The 22992-nt window shown below is 37.9% G+C and overlaps 1 protein-coding gene across 1 annotated transcript in view; it reads right to left on the bottom strand.

Moving 5' to 3' along the window:
* Window positions 1-1081: 1081 nt before the first annotated feature.
* LOC115208759 (protein mono-ADP-ribosyltransferase PARP14-like) overlaps window positions 1082-22992 on the bottom strand; it is a 119690-nt gene continuing 97779 nt past the window's right edge. The window contains 5 exon segments of the mRNA XM_036500243.1: window positions 1082-1357; window positions 4912-5089; window positions 5873-6006; window positions 11168-11523; window positions 11525-11538. Of these exon segments, the coding sequence (XP_036356136.1) occupies window positions 1089-1357; window positions 4912-5089; window positions 5873-6006; window positions 11168-11523; window positions 11525-11538 (951 nt within the window). The 3' untranslated portion in view covers window positions 1082-1088.

A 22992-nucleotide genomic window follows, 5' to 3' on the forward strand; every position in this document is an offset into this window, starting at 1 on the left:
GTCCACAAATTAGCTCGCAAATTTAAGGACATTGGTCATGACCATGGCTGTGTTTTTGTCAACTTATTTTCCCAAAAGCAACCGCAAATAGCGGTAAAAATCGATTTTCAACCATAACTCTTAGCAATTTCCACGTCAATGAAATCCTTAAGTTTGCTAACATTAGTTAAGTCCCCTGTATAGCAATGGCAAAAAAGGAAATCAAAAGGTAAATTTTGACATTAACACTCGCAAGATTTTCACTAAGAAAAAAAAAAAAGAAAACGGATTCTTTTCATAGAATCCAGTACCCTGAGAGAGAGAAGAAGGCCAGCAATTTCATGGGAGGGGGTGAGTTAATTATATTGTTCCCCGGGTGTACAACTGGTACTTATTTTATAGACCCGGAAAAGATGAAAGGCAAAGTCAATCTTGATGGAATTTGAACTCAGAACGTAAAGCCAGAGGGAATGCTGCTAAGCATTTTGCCCAGCATGCTAATGGTTCTGCTAGCTTGCCGCCTTCAGCCTGCATTTTATATTAAAAGGATAAAGACCCCTTTCAGTCATGAATGGCCATGGGATTGCACCTAGAAAGTTCTCCTCCAAGGCACAAGTCCAGGCAAGGTTTGTTTATGGAAGACCAGCAGTCACCCATCCATACCAGCCTCCTCTCTCCCCACCACCAATGTTATCCAAGGGAAAGGCAAAGACCAATACAGCTTGGCACCAGTGATGTGGAAACTCATTGCTACAGCTCACTGAACAAGGAGCATTGTGAAAGAAAGTGTCTTGCTCAAGAACATAACACACAACCCGCTCTGGAAATTGAACTCATTACCTCATGATTGTGAGCCCGATGCTTCAACCACTGAGCCATGCACCTTCATGTATTTTAATTTTGAGCAATAATTATTTCTAAAGTAAAAAAGATAAAAAATGACAACAACACTGTGTGAATGATAGAAAAATATTCTATTGAATGGTTTTATTCTTACAAAAGACCCTGGGATTGCACAGAATTAGAGAATTTCCTGTATTTTCTTTGTCTTTCTTTTATTAAATATATTCCTGTTCATTTTATATGTGTTTTATGTATTGCAATTATATTCAATGATTAGAGAATGTAATCAAATAATTAGGATATGCCTGAGAGTCATGGAAAATAACATAAATATTGGGTCTTTGAATATTATCAACAGCAGAATTGTAAGAATCCTGTAAAACTTTTAGTCCATGGTGTCCTCGCATCACTCTTCCCACAAGAACACTGCATTTGTATATTCTCTTTATTCCGTTATGGTCAGGAGTAGAATAGGTATTACTTGCAGAATAATGGATGTCTCTGGCAAAATAAACACCTTCACCATATGCTGTGGCTAAGAAGAGAAAAAAAGATATATATGTATATATATATGTGTGTGTGATGATGAGATATATATATATATATATATATCATCATCATCATCATCATTTAGCGTCCGTTTTCCATGCTAGCATGGGTTGGACGGTTCAACTGGGGTCTGTGAAGCTGGAAGGCTTCATCAGGCCCAGTCAGATCTGGCAGTGTTTCTACGGCTGGATGCCCTTCCTAACACCAACCACTCCGTGAGTGTAGTGGGTGCTTTTTACGTGCCACCCGCACAGGTGCCAGACAGAGCTGGCAAACGGCCACGAACGGATGGTGCTTTTACGTGTCACTGGTACAGGGGCCATGCGAGGCTGGCAACAGACACAAACGGATGGTGCTTTTATGTGCCACCAACACGGGGGCCAGACAGAGCTGGCAAATGGCCACGAACGGATGGTGCTTTTACGTGTCACTGGTACAGGGGCCAGGCGAGGCTGGCAACGGACACAAACGGATGGTGCTTTTATGTGCCACCAACACGGGGGCCAGACATAGCTGGCAAATGGCCACGAACGGATGGTGCTTTTACGTGTCACTGGTACAGGGGCCAGGCGAGGCTGGCAACGGACACAAACGGATGGTGCTTTTATGTGCCACCAACACGGGGGCCAGACAGAGCTGGCAAACAGCCACGAACGGATGGTGCTTTTACGTGTCACTGGTACAGGGGCCAGGCGAGGCTGGCAACGGACACAAACGGATGGTGCTTTTATGTGCCACCAACACGGGGGCCAGACAGAGCTGGCAAATGGCCACGAAACGGATGGTGCTTTTACGTGTCACCGGCACAGGGGCCAGGCGAGGCTGGCAACGAACACGAACGGATGGTGCTTTTACGTGCCACCGACACGGGGGCCAGACAGAGCTGACAAACAGCCACGAACGGATGGTGCTTTTACGTGTCACTGGTACAGGGGCCAGGCGAGGCTGGCAACGGCCATGAAACGGATGGTGCTTTTACGTGCCACCGACACGGGGGCCAGACAGAGCTGGCAAATGGCCACGAAACGGATGGTGCTTTTACGTGTCACCACGTATATATATTTAATTTCATTTCTTAGGGAATTAAAAATTCTGGCATAACAGGGGTTCAAATTATTCTTAATGAGGAAATATATATTTTTATTTAGAGATAAATATAACCCCAAACATCAGACCTCTGTATCACTTTCTCATAGTTTGATACTATAAACTATATTCTAATCTTTTAAATAAATAAGATAGGTTCGCCAGACCCTACTGTACAAGCCATAATTTAATTGAAATAAAAAATTACAAAAATAAAATAAAAAAATAAAGATGAAAATAAAAAATATGAATGAAAATAAAAATTTACAAACATTGTTCTTATGTAACTTATGTCTATAAATATAAAATTTATAATATATAGGGATAAAAAAATAAAATAAAATATATACTTGTGATGAAATAAAATGAAAGGAATGGCAAAAAAATATATATTCGAATAAAAAGGGAAGCAATGATGAATAAATATTTTCAAATTAAAACTATAGTACAAATGAGGAAATGAAAAATTTACAAATGATACGAATGATAACAATTAAAAATTTACAATATATATATATATATATATATATAGAAATTGAGATAGGGGTTGTGAGTGCAACCCACCATGGGATAACATATATCCAATATACTGCCAGTAAAGCACCCAACAAAGTTATTATATATTATTATGTATATACTTATATATATATAGGTGCATGTATATTTACACTTATATGTATGTGTATATTATATATTATGTATATGTACTCATTCTTGTATAGGTGTACCTTCTCTTATATTCATATTTGGATTGTACTTTATAATCTCTGAAGAGGCCTTGGGATATATTTGTAAGTGTCTCATTTATAACCACATATTAACTTATCACACCTGGCTAATATGAGCATAATGAGATACTCATATCTACATGACTGAAACATCTGTAAGATATAGTTTATATTTATATTTATACTTATTTATATTTATTTATACATATTGTACTTATTGTATCATATTACTCATTGATGTGCACTGTTTTGTTCTGTACTATTATGTTTGACCTTGATGTTCATATGTAGTAGGTTAATAAATTATGTGAATTGGTATTATCTGGTAGTTGATTATTGATTAAGGTGTATTCCTCCATTTTCTTATTTTGTATATATATATATATTTAATGTAGGGGAAAATTTTTTCGAAAAAAAAAAACCTCATCAGTGGCCAGCATATTAAAAAATACCTTTAAAGGTTAAATTTATCAACAACTTATAAATAAGGGTAAACGAAAAAATTTCTAATGCCAAATATGCCGAAGTTGGACATATTGTCCATAACCGTATAATTTTTTCACAATACACACGCTACTCGAAAAAAGGTCAACAGAAATTTCTAAAAAATTCCATTACTACCATATTGGACCGATTTCAGGGTTAGTTCATAAGAACCCTCCCTACGTCAGTGATTTATCCAACTTCGGCATATTTGGCATTAGAAATTTTTCGTTTGCCCTTATTTATAAGTTGTTGATATGTATATATATATGTATGTATGTATGTATGTACGTACGTACGTACAGCAATCGATAACAATAACAATAGAGATTTTAGATGTCCAAACAGGGTTATTTCTCCCCATTTATGTACCCAGCAATGTCAACAGAAACCTCCAGAATGAGTTCCATGTCAGTTGACAGATGTGTGTCATTGAAACTCTGCAAGCATTTAATAGTTCCAAACACTTTGTTAGAAAAGATCTATCAAAAGCCTGACCCTTGCCAATATTTACCATTGAACTTGTTTGGGTGGCATTTTGTGGAACCCCACTCTTCTACTCACCCCATATCCATATTCATCATACACATCAAAATCTAATTCCAAATGATGATAAAATAGTTAGTGAGAGAAGATCATTTGAGATATCTAAATGGAGTGACCACTGCTGGTTTATCAGATTTCTGTACAGTTATTAAATGTCCCTTAACCAATTTCTAGGCCGTAGCAGACATTGAATATTTCAATGAGAGTTAACAACACTGTATTGATTATCTCAGTATATCTATAATTGACACACTCAGAATGGTGATTGCTAGGCCTGGTGTTCACTTGTTGATATTTCTGTCCAGTCCTGCCGACCTACCACTACACCTAGTCCTTCTTCCCCAAAACATTACCCCTCTGGAATTCTGCCCCTTCTCTTATCTTTCCTGCAATATTTTCATTTACAAAGGTTCAAGAGGAACATTAATGGATGGGGACAGACCCTTCCTCCCAATCCAAATAAAAGTGTTGGTTCCACAATAATAAAATACACCTGGTTTACTCTAGAGCAGAAGATGTTAGGAAGGGGACCTGGCAGTAGAAACGATGCCAAACATGGAATGTGTGGGCAACATGGCATCCTCTCTGTGTGAGAAAGGATTCTAAACAGCAATCAATGTGGAGAGTGACTGCCCAGCTCAAGACAATAGGAAGGGCGGGTAGATGATGATGATGATGTTGATTATAATATACTTACCATTTTTACCACAATAGCTACGGTTGAATCCTGATTTATTTATTCCATCAACAGATCCTTCAGCAGTACCATGCCAAAGGTCATCAACTTCATTTGTAATGTTTGGATTTTCTACCTCAAACTTTCTTTTCAATGCTTGGTATCCATGGTATAATGTTTTATTTTGAATTCTCTCAATCTGTAGAAAGGAAAATTCACTTCTTTGACAAGGAAATAACGTTTGTGGTGAAAAACCCCGACCCTATCTGCTTTTTTTTTTCTTTTTTATTTGATACCAATTTTGATTCAACTGTAAATTTTGGTAAGGCACAATAGTTTAGCTGCAAAATGGTGTTGCATGTACAATTCAATGCAAGAAGTTAAAGCAGAGGTATTTTTGTTGAGCAAAGATTTCTTGTGAATATCCAAAACACTTAGAACAATCCCAAAATAAGTTCATACATCTTCATCATCATCGTTTAATATCCACCTTCTATGCTGGCATGGGTGGGATGGTTTGACAGGATCTGGCCAGCCAGAGGCCTGCACCAGACTTCTGTGTCTGTTTTGGCAGGCTTTATACAGCTGGATGCCCTTCCAAATGCCAACCACTTTACAGTGTGGAGTGGATGCTTTTTAAATGGCACCAGCACAGACAGGGTCACCAAGTAACTTGCAAGACAAGGATCCTTTGAGAAGGGAGGAGGCATTGGAGGAGGGGATCTTGTGTCAGATGTTGAAACCTTTCATATAATCTTTCATAGTGAGAAAGAAATAGGGGTCTTGTTGTAAGGAGGTACAAGGTTACCTGGCTGATGCGGGGACAGATATAGATAGATCAGGAACGAGGCTAGAAACAACCGTGCTGTCGCAAAGGACATACAATGAAATTTAAATTTTTTATACAAACAAAATGTCTCTTAAAATTTTCTTAACAGCATGCCATCCAATATTGTTTATAAATAAAAGTAAAAATACTAACTTTGATTATACGACAGGAAGGCAAATTCCGACGGAAAGTGGCTTGGATGTCATCATATTCTGGTCCATTTGTGACTGGAACGATTTTAATTAATTCCTTGTCACCCATTGGTGACCATGTATCAGGGGTCACTTCTAGAGTTCAAACAGAAATCAAATATTTCAGAATTAAAATAAAATTATGAACCCTTTTTCTGTTGAAAGTTTAGAAAAGAAAACAAGAATATTTTGATTAATAGACAAGAAATACTGAAACACAGCACTGTAGTTTTGTAGTAGTAGTAGTAGTAGTAGTAGTAGTAGTAGTAGTTGTTGTAGCAGCAGCAGCAGTAGTAGTAGTGGTGGTAGTAGTAGTAGCAGCAGCAGCAAATGATGGCTGTCCACTTGTGACCGAGGAAGACCATTGCTGACCTTCAGTAACATTGTGTGCTCTAGGACTAACGTATATTTTGCATTTGCAGCCCCAGTGGTGGCTAATGAGCCCTGCTCTTGACAAGCATACACGACTGCAAACATTGCAAACCTAGCTTTACCCATTCACTACACCAGCTATGCGCTTTTGAGCAGCACACTCAAGTTCTTCATGCAGAACACGTGCTCTCTCAAAGGTATTGACCCCATATCCTTAACCTGCTTCGTCCTTCTGTGGCAATGACAGGTATTGCTCTCCTAGTCAGTCTCCTGCATATCACAGGTCTTTAATGAGGGCTTGACACAGTCCTTAAATTGCAGCTTTTGTTTCTGCCAGGGTTTCTTTCCATCCACAAGTTCTCCCCCCCCCCATATAGCATCTGTTTAGGGATCCTGCTATCCTTCATTCTAATAAGGAGTCCAGTCCAACGTAACCGGTGCTTGTGCACCATCACCTCAATACTCAAGATATCAGCTGTCCTTAGGACCTGTATGTCTGGAGTTTTTAAGGTCCAGCCAACATTCAGAATGTCTTTTAGACATCTCTGATGGAAGCATTCAAGGACTTTTACATGACGTTTGTAAAGGGTCCATGTCTCACATAAGTAAAGGAGTGATGTCAGTACACATGCACGGTACACAGCAATTTTTGTTTACCTTGTGATGCCATGCTGGGACCAGACACGAGGCTGAAGAGACCGGAAGGAATCAGTTGCTCTCTGCAGCCTGGAAGATATTTCCTCATCCAGGGAGCAAGAACGGCTGGGTATGCTGCCTAGGTAGACAAACTTGTCTACCACATTCAGTATTGTTCCTTCAACCAAGATAGCTGATACCACATATGGGTTTCCTGGTGCAGACTGGAACATTACAAAAGTCTTGTCCAGGCTAATGCTGAGTCCACATGCCTTGCAAGAAGCAGAAATACGATTCATGAGTATTTGCATGTCATCCACTGTATGAGTGAGTAAGTGACAGTCATCTGCATAAAGGAGGTCATGATTAAGAGACCGGAAAAGTTCTGAATTGGCAGAAAATCTTGTGTCTGGACATTCTTTCTTTGCTCTGTATTGTTGTCTCACTCTTATAACAGACACAAACACTTGTTGCACGCACTGTTGTTAGTAGTTAAAACAGACACACAGACACTCTTGTCACACACGCTGAGACAAACACTCTGCTAGCACTCACACACACTCTTATTGTACACTTCTGTAAACAAAAGTCTTTCTTTTCTCAAACAGTAGAACGGTTGTGCTTTTCTCCTTATTCTTTACTGGCACTCTTCATTCCTTCATTCCATTTATTTTGACTTATTCTTTTGTGGGACAACCATGCGGCTTTTAAAAGGAGACATTTCTGTCACCATCTCCTTTACATAGGGTCGTTCACTACAAACTCATAAAGCAAAATAAGCCGAATATGCTCATTTGTCACTTTCATTACAGCTTCGAAAAAATAATTGTTAAAATTGAACTGCACTCCTCAAAATTTGCACTAAGAATAAGGGCATAATAAAATTACTACCTGCCTTTATAGCAAGTTGATGCAGGTAGTTCATCCCGACTCTATCTGATTTTAGTTTAGGCAATTGAGAAAACCATATTATTTATGGGATGACCCAATATATATATATATCATCATTGTCGTCATCCTTTAACGTCCATTTTCATTGCTGGCATGGGTCAGACGATTTGTCTGATGGGTGGAAAGTCAGAAGGCTGCACCAGGCTCCAATCATATCTGACAGAGTTTCTGCAGCTGGATGCCCTTCCTAACACCAACCACTACACGAGTGTAGTGGGTGCTTTTTACATTCCAGTGGCACAAGTGCCAATTAGGCGGTACTTGCATTAACCATGCTTGAATGGTGCTTTTTATGTGCCACTAGCAGAGGAACCAGTCAAGCGGCACTAGCATTGACCATACTCAAATGGTGCTTTTTACATGCCACCAGCATGGGTGGCAGTCAGGCGGTACTGGCATTGGCCACAACAATGATTTCATTTAACTCAACAGGTCTTCTCAAGCACAGTTTATTGACCGATGATTGACAGGTAATCTTAAATGGGCTGGTTATGCTACACTGGCCACGGTTATGGTCTCACCTGGCTTACCAAGTCTTCTAAAGCACAGCATATCCCCAAAGATCTCGGTCACTTGTTATCGTCCCTGTGAGGCCAAACATTCAAAGGTCATGCTTCACCTCCTTATCTCAGGTCTTACTGGGTCTACCTTTTCCAAAGGTCCCTCTAATGCTAGGGTGTGACTCCTTTTCACACAGCTGTCCTCATCTATATGTAACCCATGACCATACCAACACAATCATCTCTCTTGCACACCATATCTGATGCTTCTTATGTTAAACTTTTCTCTCGGGGTGCTCACACTCTGACATGTATGCACACTGACATTACACATCCAGTGGAGCATACTAGCTTCATTTCTTGCAAGCTTACACATGTTTTCAGCAGTCACAGCCCATGTTTCACTGCCATGTAGCATAGCTGTTCACATACATGCATCATACAGTCTACCTTTTACTCTGAGTGAGAGGCATTTTGTCACCAGCAGAGGTAGGAGCTCTCTGAATTTTGCCAGGCTATTCTTATTTTAGCAGCTACACTCTCAGAGCATCCACCCCACCCCACCACTAACTTGGTCACCTAGGTAATAGAAGCTATCAGCTACTTCTAGTTTCTCTCCCTGGCATGTGACAGAATCTGTTTTCTGTGCGTTTGCCACACACAAAAACTATCTTCTCAGTTAGCCTTCCTTTGATATTGCTGCACCTCTTATGTGTCTAAAGCTTGCACCGTGTACATCTTATGGACTTTCAACCTATACTTTTTCTACAGACCAAGCAGGGTCATCTACCTGAAGGGATTTGTGATTTGTCTGCCTTCCTACTTATTAGGACTTTGGTTTTAGCTAGGTTGACTCTAAGGCTCTTTGATTCTAGACCTTGCTTCCACACCTGAAACTCCTCCTGTTGTTCTGATAGTGACTCAGCAATTAGAGCAAGGCCATCAGTATAGAGGAGCTCCCAGAGGCATCCTGTCTTGAATTCCTCCATTATTTCCTGGAGGACTATGATAAATAGGAGGGGGCTGAGGACTGAACCTTGGTGGACCCCTACCTCTACCCTGAATTCTTCACTACACTCATTGCCAATCTTCACCTTAATGATAGTATCCATGTACATAGCTTGTACAGCTCTCACTAACCATATCTATCCTGAGTTTCCACATTGACCACCAGATAAGGGATCAGCGGACTAGCTTTAAAAGTTGAACTCCTAGCAGACTTTTCAGCTCACTCATGAAGAGGCTCATTGGGCATGTCGTCCAAAACTAAAGGGAGCTAAATAGCATGATTATGATACATCTATAATGAGTATACGCCCTAGTAGCTTTTGATCAGAAGTTAAGGATGAATGAAAATTAATTCTAAGGTGAGGGTTGGCAACGAGTATAGTGAAGAATTCAAGATAGAAGTAGGGTTTCACCAAGGATCAGTCTTTAGTCTCCTCATTCATTATAGTCCTCCAGACAATAACAGAGGAATTCAAGACAGGCTACCCCTGGAAGCTCCACTATGCTCATGACCTTGCTCTAATAGCCGAGAACTAGAGACAAAGTTTCGGGTGTGGAAGCAAGGTCTAGAATGGAAGGGCCTCTGGGTATACCTAGCAAAACCAAAGTCTTAGTAAGTATGATGCATGTGTGTGCAAACTGTCATGCTACACGGCAGTAAAACATGGGCCATGACTGCTGAGGACGTGTAAGCTTACAAGAAATGAAGCTCGTATGCTCCACTGGATGTGTAATGTCAGTGTGCATACACAACAGAGTGTAAACACCCTGAGAGAAAAGTTGGACCATAAGAAGCATCAAATGTGGTGGGCAAGAGAGACGACTGTGCTGGTATGGTCATGTTATGTATGGATGAGGACAGCTGTGTGAGGAAGTGCCACTCCCTAACTGTGTAAGGAACCTGTGGAAGAGGTAGACCCAGGAAGACCTGAGATGTGGCAATGACGGGAAAACAAGACCTTTGGAGATATGATGTGATTGAGAAGACCCTGCAACTAAAGTGGGATCACAGCCATGGCCAATGCCAGTGTTGCATGTCTGGCCCATTTAAGAGTACCTTTGATGTGTCGGGCAATATGATATGCTTGAGAAATCCTGTTGAGTGAAGTAAAACCAAAATCGTAGCTGTGGCCAGTGCCCCCTCACTCACTCCTGTTCCAGTGGTTTGTAAAATGCATCATCCAAATGTGGTCGATGCCAGGTTCACCTAACTGGCTCCCATGCCAGTGGCATGTAAAAGGCACCCACTGCACTCTCGGAGTGGTTGGCATTAGGAAGGACATCCAGCTGTAGAAGCATGCTGGCTCTCCAAACCTGTTAAACCGTCCAACCCATGCCAGTATGGAAACAGACGTTAAAACGATGATGATCATCATCATTATGAATCATTCTATTGATCCAGTCCCAAGCTGAATTCCAACTGTTGGCCAATTCATTTCTCCCAAAGTTCTTATCTCAATGTAAAATTAACAAAGTGAATGTCATCTATCTCCCCTCTGGATTTCTGACGTCAACTGACAAATGCCATCCAGGATGGTGTGAATCAGCCAAGCTTTACCTGCTAGAAATAACAACCTAAATGCTTTTAAATCAGATCCCAATGCTGGATGTTCGAGAACCAAATAAATGAGATTTTCAATCCTGAGATCATTCTAATTCCAAAAAGGTATATTTTTGAGCAATTGTAGACTGAAATACAGACAGACAGAATTTCACTTTTATTATAATAGATAAAAAAAAATCAACAAAAAATAAATGAGAATGTCTTTATAGTAAAAATATGCACGTACCATCCTTTAGGTTTTGTTGTCTCTTCATTTTATATTTCCTCCCTCTGAGTTGAAAACTCATTTTCTTAATATCAAATTTTATGTTTTCCCAATCAAGGGTTTTTTTCTTCTGTGAGTATGCTTTCTCAAGCTTGGCATTTACTTTGTCTTCAAACATTTGTAGGTTTGCTGGAAAATTTTCATCAAAGTAAGACCATTGTACCATTGTTTTAAGAAGAGTTTCCTCGTCAGTTTCTTTGAATCCCATTAATAATGATTGGAGAGAGAGTTTAGCATCTTTTACAAGAGAATGTCTGCCATAAATTGTAATTTTGTTACTGATAGAAATCTGGACTTCATGTGTTCTACTAATATCCCTTAAAACTCAGCTTCTGAAAAAAAAATCAACAAATATTTCAAGGAAGAGAGAGAGAGAGAGAAACATCACCACTGCCACTAATACCTGTTACCAAGAATCACTATAAATGTTCCTAACATCCTAAATGACCACCATGTAGAAATACATTTTCCACTGGGTTGCTCTCATTTGTTATTTTTTTGTTTTTTGAAGACTTAATGTGAACAAATAATTTAACGTACACACTCAACTCTGAGTAAGTCTATGTGCAAATAAATATATATACATATATACTAACTTGTATTCACATTTACTAATGCTACGGTGCCCCCCCTCCACATCATACACAATTTATGCACATGAATCTAACTGAACAACTAGGAAGGAATTCAATATGAATGGAGGACTCCTGTCTGTGGGAGGGTTTTTTGAATCTAAGGTTACTTGTTCTAGCCAGATGTAAGGAATTCTTCTTTTTTCCAATAGTTTAATCTGTTGTGTGCATAGAAATAACAATAATGATACCCAACAAAACAAGGGCAATCTCAGTTATTGAATCCCTCCTTATTAACAAATTGAACACCATCCATAACAACTGGAAGGAACTACACAAAGCACTTGAGATTTCGCATTTGACTGGATAATATGATGTGGATGATCAGATCGGTGGTGGAGGTAATGTGGACTCGCAAAATAACTCTGTCACTATCTCCCTAAAGACAACTTAACTTTGGTGTCCAAAACTTCAACGCTTGTTTTTGAAAAACTAGATGTAAGTTTCTGTTGGACCTAAAGCCATAGCTTTTAGCATAATTGACACAAATGCAAGAAGTCACTTAAACTATCCCGTGATCCTTCTCAGACAAAAAAGCTGTCATCAATTAACTGTAACCAGACTATATAGGGATTTGAATGTGTTCATTAACTATGTCTGAATTTGTCATGAAGACATTTGTGAAATTAACTGCCATGGGTGCCCCCATGGTGCAGCCCCTGTCTGGTGGTAAAATTTTGTCCAAATTTCATTGTGTTACTTCGTAACACAAACACCAATAACCTACAAAAAAATATGATGGAATGCTTTTGTTTGACCGCTTTTCAAAGCCATTCATGCATGCTTATACCCCTCATCATGGTCAATATTCGGATATATAAGGAAGAAACGTCCATGGTTATCAAAAACACTTTTTTGACATGGATTGGGGCTTTAAAATGATTTGTATGACAGAGGTGATAACTGGAAACATACAAATGCTTCTGTTCATCATTATGTCAAATGCAGTTACAGTGAATCATGATAAAAGGAAATAGCAAATGACATAGCTAAGCCGGTCATAGTGCTAGTGCATGCATATACAGCTGCGTGCGTGTGCACATACATGCGAGTAGTACTGTCCAAATCTCTGACCAATCACATACAGTAGCTGCATCATTCAATTGGCATATCAAGTTTCGGGCATTTTGATTGGGTTTTGGATATAAAAATTCACAAAGAAAAGTCACTTCATTGATTTTTTAATGGCTTTGCAGGGTGACTGGGAAATGTAAAGATGTGCACGACCACCTTTGGATGGTTTTGAATGACCATAGAAAGTGCAAGCTCTCTAACGGAAAATTTTGCCGTTTATGTTTATAAGAGATTAGCAAGAAAGTCAACACAATACAATATGTGAGAGAAATTCTTTAGTGATTAACTAGCACTGAAATTTCTCTGGCATTTCAAAAGTGTTGCCTGAAAGATACCAGCATTGTGGCAGAAAAATATCCTTGTTTCAAACAGAAATTTCCTCAGCACCCATTCTAGACGTTAGATAGTGTAGAATATAAGAGAATTATTGACCTTTATTTCTGACTCCAAGGAAACTAACATGGAGTATCTGCATGCTGTGCCTTGAAAAACAGTCGTCAAAAAAAAGGTAAGCCTGTTCATAGTGCAAACAACATGAGTCAGGGAATTCCATCAGGAATCATAACAGAAATGTTATGATTATACAGAAGGTGGGATATATAGAGATTCCCATTTGGTGTATGCGCGGGATGCATGAAACACAACTTGGTTTATGTGGTTGTACATCAGAACAATTAAACAAAAGACTTAATGGGCACAGATATGATGTCAGGCACATAATATTAGAGTAGTTCGACGCAGTATTCTCAAAAATAGTTCTGAATGCGGCTTACACTGTCACTTCTCAAAATGCATGCGGAGAAATGTTTGCGGTTATTAACATCAGCCCTGGAGGAATAATGAAATGATAAAGAAAGTATCATCAAATTCCATACAAAACTGTTGATTAAGATAGAATCTTTTTCCTTTCCTTTTAATTTTGTCTTTCCTCTATTTTTCTGTCTTTTTCTTTTTTCTGTTAAAATTGAAACTTAAAGACCGATGATGTCATTTCCATCAACGTTTGGACACTGTTGCTCTCATTCATACTTTGGATTTAGATAACCAAAAAAAAATAGTGTAATATGTGTCAAGTAACTTGCTCTAAACAGAATATGAAATATAAAAGGGGCGCTCTCGCGAAGAGGGTGGGGGGAGAGGCCTCGGTAAATTTATATCATGAATTTCCGAAGCGTCTGAACCGGGCACAAAAACAAAACATCGTATATGTTGTAAAACAACATTGCTCTAAAACGACTAATCATGAAAAAAAAAATGCGCGCTCGCGAAAGGAGTGGGGGAGAGGCTTACGGAAATTTCACATCTTCAGTCCCTGCCTTTAACTATGAAAAATAGTGTAATTGGTGTAAAACTACTGTTCTAAAGATTATCAGACCACACACAGATCATAAACTCCTCTTTTTGTACATATTTCGCAAAAAAAAAATAAAATAAAGAGAATAAATTCCTGGAAAAGTTGAAGAAATGTTGGATCTCCGCCATGTGAATCAAATACGTGTCAGAAACATCTGAAAAAAATACAGAATTATGTTACGAAAATGATAATGTATAAACATACCTCTTTGAGTGGTCCTCGATCATGATGATAAAGATGAGTTGGATTTGAACTCAATATTGACTAACCAACTACATACTACAAGACTCAAAATATTAAGCAGTAACCACCCTTTAACTAGCAATAATAATAACATCAATAACATAACAGTTCCAAAGATTTATTTGTTCTGACAATAACAATCATAGTATATAAATCAATATGTTTCTTTAATATTACATTCATGTTCCAGTTAAACACACTCATACAAACAGTCACGCATGCAAAATACAGAACGGAAAACACATAAATTGAAGGATGCATTCTTAGTATATATTACATCTAGAGAGAATTTTGATTAATATTCCACTATGGCAAATTATAAAGATAATTAATGCTTTAACTAAACAGTGTTGTAAAGGTTTACAAAATAAATTTGGGAAAAATACTGCCAAACTAATTAATAAGGATAATTAGGGAAGGATTGACACAAATAATCTTTTTTCTGATAAATGCATCTTAGACATAAGTGAGAAGAATTGCATATAATCTGAACTATTTCAAAGAAACCATAAATTTAATGTTTAAAATAGCTTGACCAGGAATGAGATACCAACATTTCTTCACTTTTTCCAGAATTTCTTCTCTTTATTAAATTTTTTTTTTTTGCGAAATATGGACAACAAACGGAGTTATGATTCATGGTGTGAGTGTGGTGTTTCTTGATAACTCGTTTAGAACAAGTATTTACAAACCAATTACACTTTTGTTTTTTCTTAGTTTAAAGGCAGTATAAGACTGAAGAGTGAAATTTTCCGACGCCTCTCCCCCACCCCCTTTCGCGAGCGCGCATTTTTTTTCATGATAGTCGTTTAGAGCAGTTGTTTTACACCTATTACGCTGTTTTTGTTTTTGTTTTTGTGCCCGTTCAGACGCTTTCGGAAATTCCCGTATAAATTTTCCGAGGCCTCTCCCAACCCCTCTTTCGCGAGAGGCGCATTTTTTTTTTTCATATTCGTTTTAGAGCTAGTTGGATTTACACATATTCCACTATTTTTTTTTTTGTTTGGTCCGTGTCAGCCCCGCAGACGCTTTCGGACTTTCCTGATGTGAATTTTCCGAGGCCTCTCCCCCACCCCCCTTTCGCGTGCGCGAATTTTTTTTTCAAATTCGTTCAAGGACGTTGTTTTACACCTTTACACACATTTTTTTTTTTGATTTTCTGATAGACGTAACGCCCTATATTAACCCCTCACAGCAAGAGGTGCAAATGAGAGTAGCTTATCAAACTCCATTCTTCACCAAGTGCCACATATTAGAGGAGGCTCTTAGTAATAACAGTGTAGCACAAAACGGCGGTGCATCAGCATGGCCGCAGCTCTGAGCTGAAACTAAAAAAGAAAAAAAAAGAGTTTATAGAACAATATCCTATACTGTTAAAGATGGAGAAAAGAAGATGTTAAAAGTTTGAAAAGAATTTAATCCATGCATGTGATTGTTTCAAACAGAACATAAACATGTCAATAACATAATAGGAAAATTAGAAATCAATGTAATTATAATTTTCTTATATTCACTTTCACATTACCTTATATTAGTTAGGAAATTATTTATAAAATATTACTATAGATTTTTCACCTCCTTTATGCCAAACTAGATTCTCGACTCATATTGAAATTTTTAATATTTATACAAAGACATAGTCAACCTACAAAAATAGAAACATACAATTTTTTAAAATAACACTTTTACGACTTGGTCTCAGCCGTATTTCCATACATTGTTATTTTTTCTCAACCTCTCAAAAACACTTGATTATCATCGAACGGTTTTTTTATTCTTAACCACAGCAAGTAATTTCTTTCTTTATTCTGTAATATTAACAACTATTCTTCTATCTTTATTCTTTATCTTATATTATTTCACACAACAAATATTAGTTTTTTCACTAAAAAACTTTCCCTATTGTATTAGCTATTGATTGTGGAGGCACGTGGCTTAGTGATTAGGGTGGTCAGCATCATGATTGTAAGATTGTGGTTTCGATTCCTGGACCGGGCGACGCATTGTGTTCTTGAGCAAAACACTTCATTTCACGTTGTTCCAGTCCACTCAGCTGGCAAAATGAGTAACGCTATGATGGACTGGCGTCCCATCCAGCTGGGGAACACATATGCCATAGAAACCAGGAAACCCAGGCCCATGACCTGGTTAGGCTTTAAAAAGGGCACATGTATTTTATTAGCTATTAATTACTCCATCGCAACTCCATATATATTTTTTGTTTATAATTCAAGTAGCTTAAATAAAACTGTATTAACTATTTCCTATTTCTTATTCTCAAACAAGATTTTTTTAAAATAATTTCTTTAAATATACACCATACTTAATATTTCTTACCACTTATAACTGTCAAATCAGATATTAATTTAAATATAGCTATGCTGTCCCATTTGATGCTAATATATATATATTACTTCTTATGATAAATGCCTTATATTTATATCGAGTGTATATCACTTAATTACTTATTATTATATAGAGAAAATGTTTCTTAAACATCTTACACTTGTATTTTAAAGTAACCATTAGCTGCATCAGTTTTAGTTCATACACAACTATGACTCAATAACACTATCTTAGCATATATATAATAAGTATATCCGAATATGTTATGTGCTATTCACTCCATCAAGTCTTCTGTGACAATATAAAATTATTTTTTTTGATGTATTCTTTTTTTTGCACAGAGGAGAAGAGTAATATGTAATTAATTTAATTATAATTAAATTATTTTAAATTGATTTCTAATTTTTCTACCATGTTATTTTCATGTTAATATTGCTGTTTGAAACGATTGTATGCATGGATTAAATTCTTTTCAAACTTTTAACATCCTCTTTTTTCCATCTTTAACAGTTTGTTCAGTTTCTGTAGGATATTTGTTCTATAAATTCTCATAACACACCTTATACTTTTAATATATGATATATACATTATAAAAATATGTTAATGTTATTTAATTTCTGAATGGTTTTACTGCTGTTTGTTAATGTAGTTTGATTTGTTTATCCATCAGTTTCTATTAAGATAAGGTGCAAGTAAAATTAATGATAGAGAAATGAAAATAAAACTTTGGAAACAACCTAAAGGGAGATAATTGAGAAAGACTTGAAAGTGAACGTAAGATCATAATCATGTAAAGTAAAGATAACAAATAATCCAGACTCCTTGTCCGGTATCGGATAGATCCCAAAATTTAATCCATTCATGCTAGCGGTTCTTGAGATATCTTGTCCATAGACAAACAAACAAACAAGACTGAAAACAATACCTCCGCCTTCACTAAGGTGGAAGCAATACTAATAATAATAAGAAGACTGATAATAATAAGGGAACTAATATTGGTAAAAGACTGCATGGAGCTAGAGTCAATATAGACTCCTATGTAGGTAATAGTGAAGCCAGTTCATTAAGAGATGTTAAAGTCACAGCAATACATAGGGAAACCCCAAAAAGAAAGTAAGTGAAAAAACCAGAAAAAGAACAAAAGTTATCTGATTGGCAGGAGAAGGCTTTGCATGGTAGATTCTCAAAGATATTTGCAGCAAATAATAGTCATAAAATATGGTTGTGGTTGAAGAAAGGAAAGCTGAAAGGGAAACAGAAAGCTAGGTAGTAGCAGCACAAGATCAAGTGCTAATGACTAATTGGATAAAAGCCAAGATAGACAAAAACCAAGTAGATTCCCAATGTGAGTTATGCAAATGAAAAAGGGAAAGTGTTATTATAGAAAGTGAATGTAGCATGATGGCACAGAAAGAATACAAGAAAAGATAACCTAGAGAGAGCAATCCACTGGACGGTCTGTAGAAAGCTAGGATTTGACCATACTGATAAATGATATTAGCATGAACCTAGTAAATTATTAAAAAGTAAGAAATATAAGATGTTGTGGGACTTTAACATTCAGACTGACAGAATAATAGAAGCTAGAAGGCCTGATTTGGTGGTGGTGGTAGTAGTAGTAGTAGTAGTAGATAAAGACAATAGAAATTGTGCCAGATAATTGACTTTACAGTCCCAAATGATGAAAAAAATCAATATGAAAGGTATACAAAAAATTGTAAAGTATCAGGACCTAGCCATTGAATTACATAGATTATGGAAAGGGTAGGTAAAATGTATCCCTGTAGTTATAGGGGCATTAGGAACTGTCCCTAAATATTTGAGTAGGTAGAGGAAATAGGCATAAAACCTAGTTTAGTACAGCTCCAGCAAATGGTGTTATTAGGGACTGCCAGGATACTCAAGAGGGTTCTAGGCATCTAAGGTTACTTGTTGTAGCACGATGTTAGGATTATTTTCATTTCCAATGGTGTAATCTGTTGTGTGCATATGAAAATAATAATAATAACAACAACAATAATAATAATAATAATCAGCCACCTTTTATATATGGATGACCTAAAACTATTATGCTACAAATGACAAACAGCTGGAAACACTACTAAAGACAGTTCATGGATTCACCAAAGAAATAGATATGAAATTTGGATTAGAAATATGCGCCAAAGTAACCCTGAAAAGAGGAAAACTAGTTAAGAGTAGCAACATCACACTAGATAAAACCAATGAAATAAAAGAATTAGACCAAAGCCAAACTTACAAATACTTAGGAATCCATGAACTAGATAAGACACAATACACACAAATGAAAAAGAAAATAAAGAAAGAATACTATAGACGAGTTAGATCAATACTAAAAACAGAGCTCAATGCTAAAAACAAGATAATAGGTATTAACACTTTAACCGTCCCAGTTATAAGTTACAGCTACAATATCCTTAACTGGATGCTAAATGAACTAACCAAAATAATAGGAAAACAAGAAAAATAATGACAGGATCTAGGATGCATCACCCAAAATCTGACATAGAAAGGCTATATATACAACGTATAGAAGGTGGTAGAGGCCTTATAAAGCTGGAAAACTATTATAAAATAACCACCATAGGACTGCAAAAATATCTACCTCAGAAGGAAGGAAAACTGATACAAATAGCGGCAAATCATAAGAAAAATAAAAAATTGTTCTCAGTAATTAAAGAAGCTGACAAATGCAAACAAGAAATCATACTACCTAACAAATATGAAGAAGAAGAAGAAAACATAACAAAAGCTATAAAGCAAATGAAATCAAAACTAAAACTAGAACAGCAACGGACCATGATAAAACGATGGCAAGAAAAGCCCCTTCATGGCAAGTACTGGATTAAACTAAATGCAAAAGAAATAGACAAAGAAAAATCCCAGCAGTGGATGAGAAGCTCAGGATTGAAAGCAGAGACAGAGGGATTTTTAATAGCAGCACAAGACCAAAGCCTCCCCACTAGAAATTACCAAAAACATGTAATGAAAAGAAATATAACAAGTAACTGCAGAATATGTGGAGATGGACAAGAAACAATAAATCATATTATCTCTGGCTGCCCAGTCCTGGCTAAGAAGGAATATATTCACAGACATGACAGAGTTGGAACCTACATACACTGGAAGCTATGCCAACATTATGGAATAACAACAGAAAAAAGATGGTATAGGCACACACTAGAAAAGGTCACAGAAAACGAGAAAGCAACCATACTCTGGGATATGCCAATACACACAGATCAAGAAATTAAGGCCAATAGACCAGATATAGTTGTCAGAGATCATGAAGAAAAAAATGCTTTCTAATTGATGTATCAATACCAGCAGATGACAACGTGTCTCTAAAAGAAATGGAGAAACTTTCGAAATACAAAGACCTGGAAACAGAGGTAACTAGAATGTGGAATCTAAAAACAGAAACAATTCCTATCATAGTAGATGCATTAGGCATGATAAAAAAATATTCAGACAAATGCATAACTAAAACACCAGGACTTACGAACACATATAACATACAGAAAATTGCACTACTAGGCACTGCACACATCCTACGCAAAACACTTTCAATACAGTAACCATCAGAGCATCACAACAAACCACAGCACATACCCAAGGCACACAGAGCTGCGCTCGGTAGTGAAGTGAAAGCACGTTATAAAAATAAAACTACTGAATGATAAACGCATACCCTCCATCAGACACCTACCATATTCTGAGCGCCTTGTTTCCCTGGGCATGGATTCACTGACGCTCCAGCGTCTGGCGACGGACTTGGTAAACACCCTCAAAGTTATCAACCACCTCACCAACAACAACACTGAACACCTTTTTGATCTCCATGTGTCTAACACACGTGGACATGCCTACAAAGTCAGAAAACAACACAGCTCCCATGACTTTTGGAAACATGTTTTCACGCTCAGAGTTGCTGAAGCATGGAATAAACTGCCTGCGTCAGTTGTTGACTGCCATGACACTGCATCCTTTAAGGCCCTCATGCTTTCCGAAATCCGCCGAAACTACACCTGATTATACATACACTTTAGATGAGTTGTAGTGCACCTGAGCACTGTACACAATTATTATTATTATTATTATAATAATAATAATAATATAAAGAGATGCTCATTGAAATTGGAAAATGTGGTATATCAATGTGATTATGAAGCCAGCGATTGTAAGAAGATTTGGACTGATCAAAAAAGAAACTGAAAATTATGTTACGTACTGAGTAGAAAATTGTTGATGTGAGAACGATAACCACCATCACCACCACCATCATCATCATCATCATTTAACATCTGCTTTCTATGCTGGCATGAGTTGAATGCTTTGACTGAAAACTTGGTAAGCTGGGTGAGATGGTGGGGGAGGCACACCAGGCTCCAGTCTGATCTGGCTTGGTTCCTACAGCTGAATGCCCTTCCTAACATTAACCACTTCAAGAGTGTTGCGAGTGCTTTTTACGTGCCACTGGCATGGATGCCATTGACCTCACACCAGCATCAGCCATGACTACCGTCTCACTTGGCTTGACAAATCAACACAAGTATGGTACATCGCCAAGGGTCTTGGTTACCTGTCACTGCCTCCACGAGGCCAAACACTCGAACAGTACTTTTGACATGCCGTCAGGATGGGTGCCAGTCAGACAGCACTAGCATCGGCCATGACATTACTCGTTTCAACAGGTCTTCATGAGTACAGCATATCATCCAAAGATTGAAGGGTGCTTTTAATGGGCCACTTATGCGACACAGGCATCAGCCACAAGTATGATCTCACTTGGCTTTTTTTTTCTTTAGAGGTTTCTTAAGCACTGTCTTGGTCGCTTGTCATTGCCTCTGTGGGGCCCAACATTCAAAGAGCGTACTTCACCACCTCATTCTATGTCTTCCTAGGTCTAACCTTCCACCACTAGATTGCAACACTTGTTCACACATCTGTCCTCATCCATACGCATCACACGGCCATACAAGCACAGTCGTGTCTCTTGCGCACCACATCTGATGCTTCTTATATCCAACTTTTCTCTCAGGATGCTGACACTTTGTCATACATGCACACTAACATTACACATCCAGTGAAGCATACTAGCTTCATTTCTTTCAAGCCTATGCAAGTCCTCAGCACTCACAGTCCATGTTTCACTGCCGTGTACTATAGCTGTTTGTATACAGGCATCATACAGTCTGCCTTTCACTCTGAGTGAGAGGACCTTTGTTACCAGTAAAGGAAGGAGCACTCTGAACTTTGCCCAGCCTATTCGTACTCTTGCAGCTATCGTCTCAGAGCATCCAGCTCTGCAACTGACTTGGTCACCTAGGTAATGGAAGCTATTGACTACTTCCAGTTTTCTCCACTGGCATGTGATGGAATCTATTTCCTGTTCATGTTTGGTGCTAATTGTACCTGTCCACTTTCCACACACAAAACCTATCTTCCCAGTTAACCTTCCTCTGCTGAACCATTTATGTTTCCAAAACTTACACCAAGTGCATTTTACAGAGTTACTACCTACACCTTTTCTATAGATTGAGCAGGGTCATCTACCTGAAGAGATTTGTGATTTATCTACCTTCCTAGTTACTAAGATTTTGGTTTTTTCCAGGTTAACTCTAAGGCCCTTCAATTCTAGACCGTGCTTCCATACCTGGAACGTCTTCTCTAGTTCTGGTAGTGACTCAGCTATAAGAGCAAGGTCATCAGCATAGAGGAGCTCCCAGGAGCAGCCTGTCTTGAATTCCTCTGTTATTGCCTGGAAGTCTATAATGAACAAGAAGAGGCTGAGGACTGATTCTTGGTGAATCCCTACTTGTACCCTGAATTCTTTGCTATACTTGTTGCCGACCCTCACCTTACTGACAACATCTTTGTACATGGCTTGTACAACTTTCACTAACAACTCGCCTATCCCTAGTTTCTGCATTAACCCCAGATAAGGAATTGGAGGACCCTGTCAAAAGCTTTCTCCATGCCAACAAAAGCCGAGTACAGAGGTTTATCTTTGGCTGGGAGATTCTCCTGCAGTTATCTTACCAGAAATATAGCATCAGTGGTGCTTCCTCCCTGGCACAAACCCAAACTGCACTTCATCTAAACTAATTCCCTCC

Source organism: Octopus sinensis, linkage group LG1 (assembly GCF_006345805.1).
Source record: "Octopus sinensis linkage group LG1, ASM634580v1, whole genome shotgun sequence".
Lineage (NCBI taxonomy): Eukaryota > Metazoa > Mollusca > Cephalopoda > Octopoda > Octopodidae > Octopus > Octopus sinensis.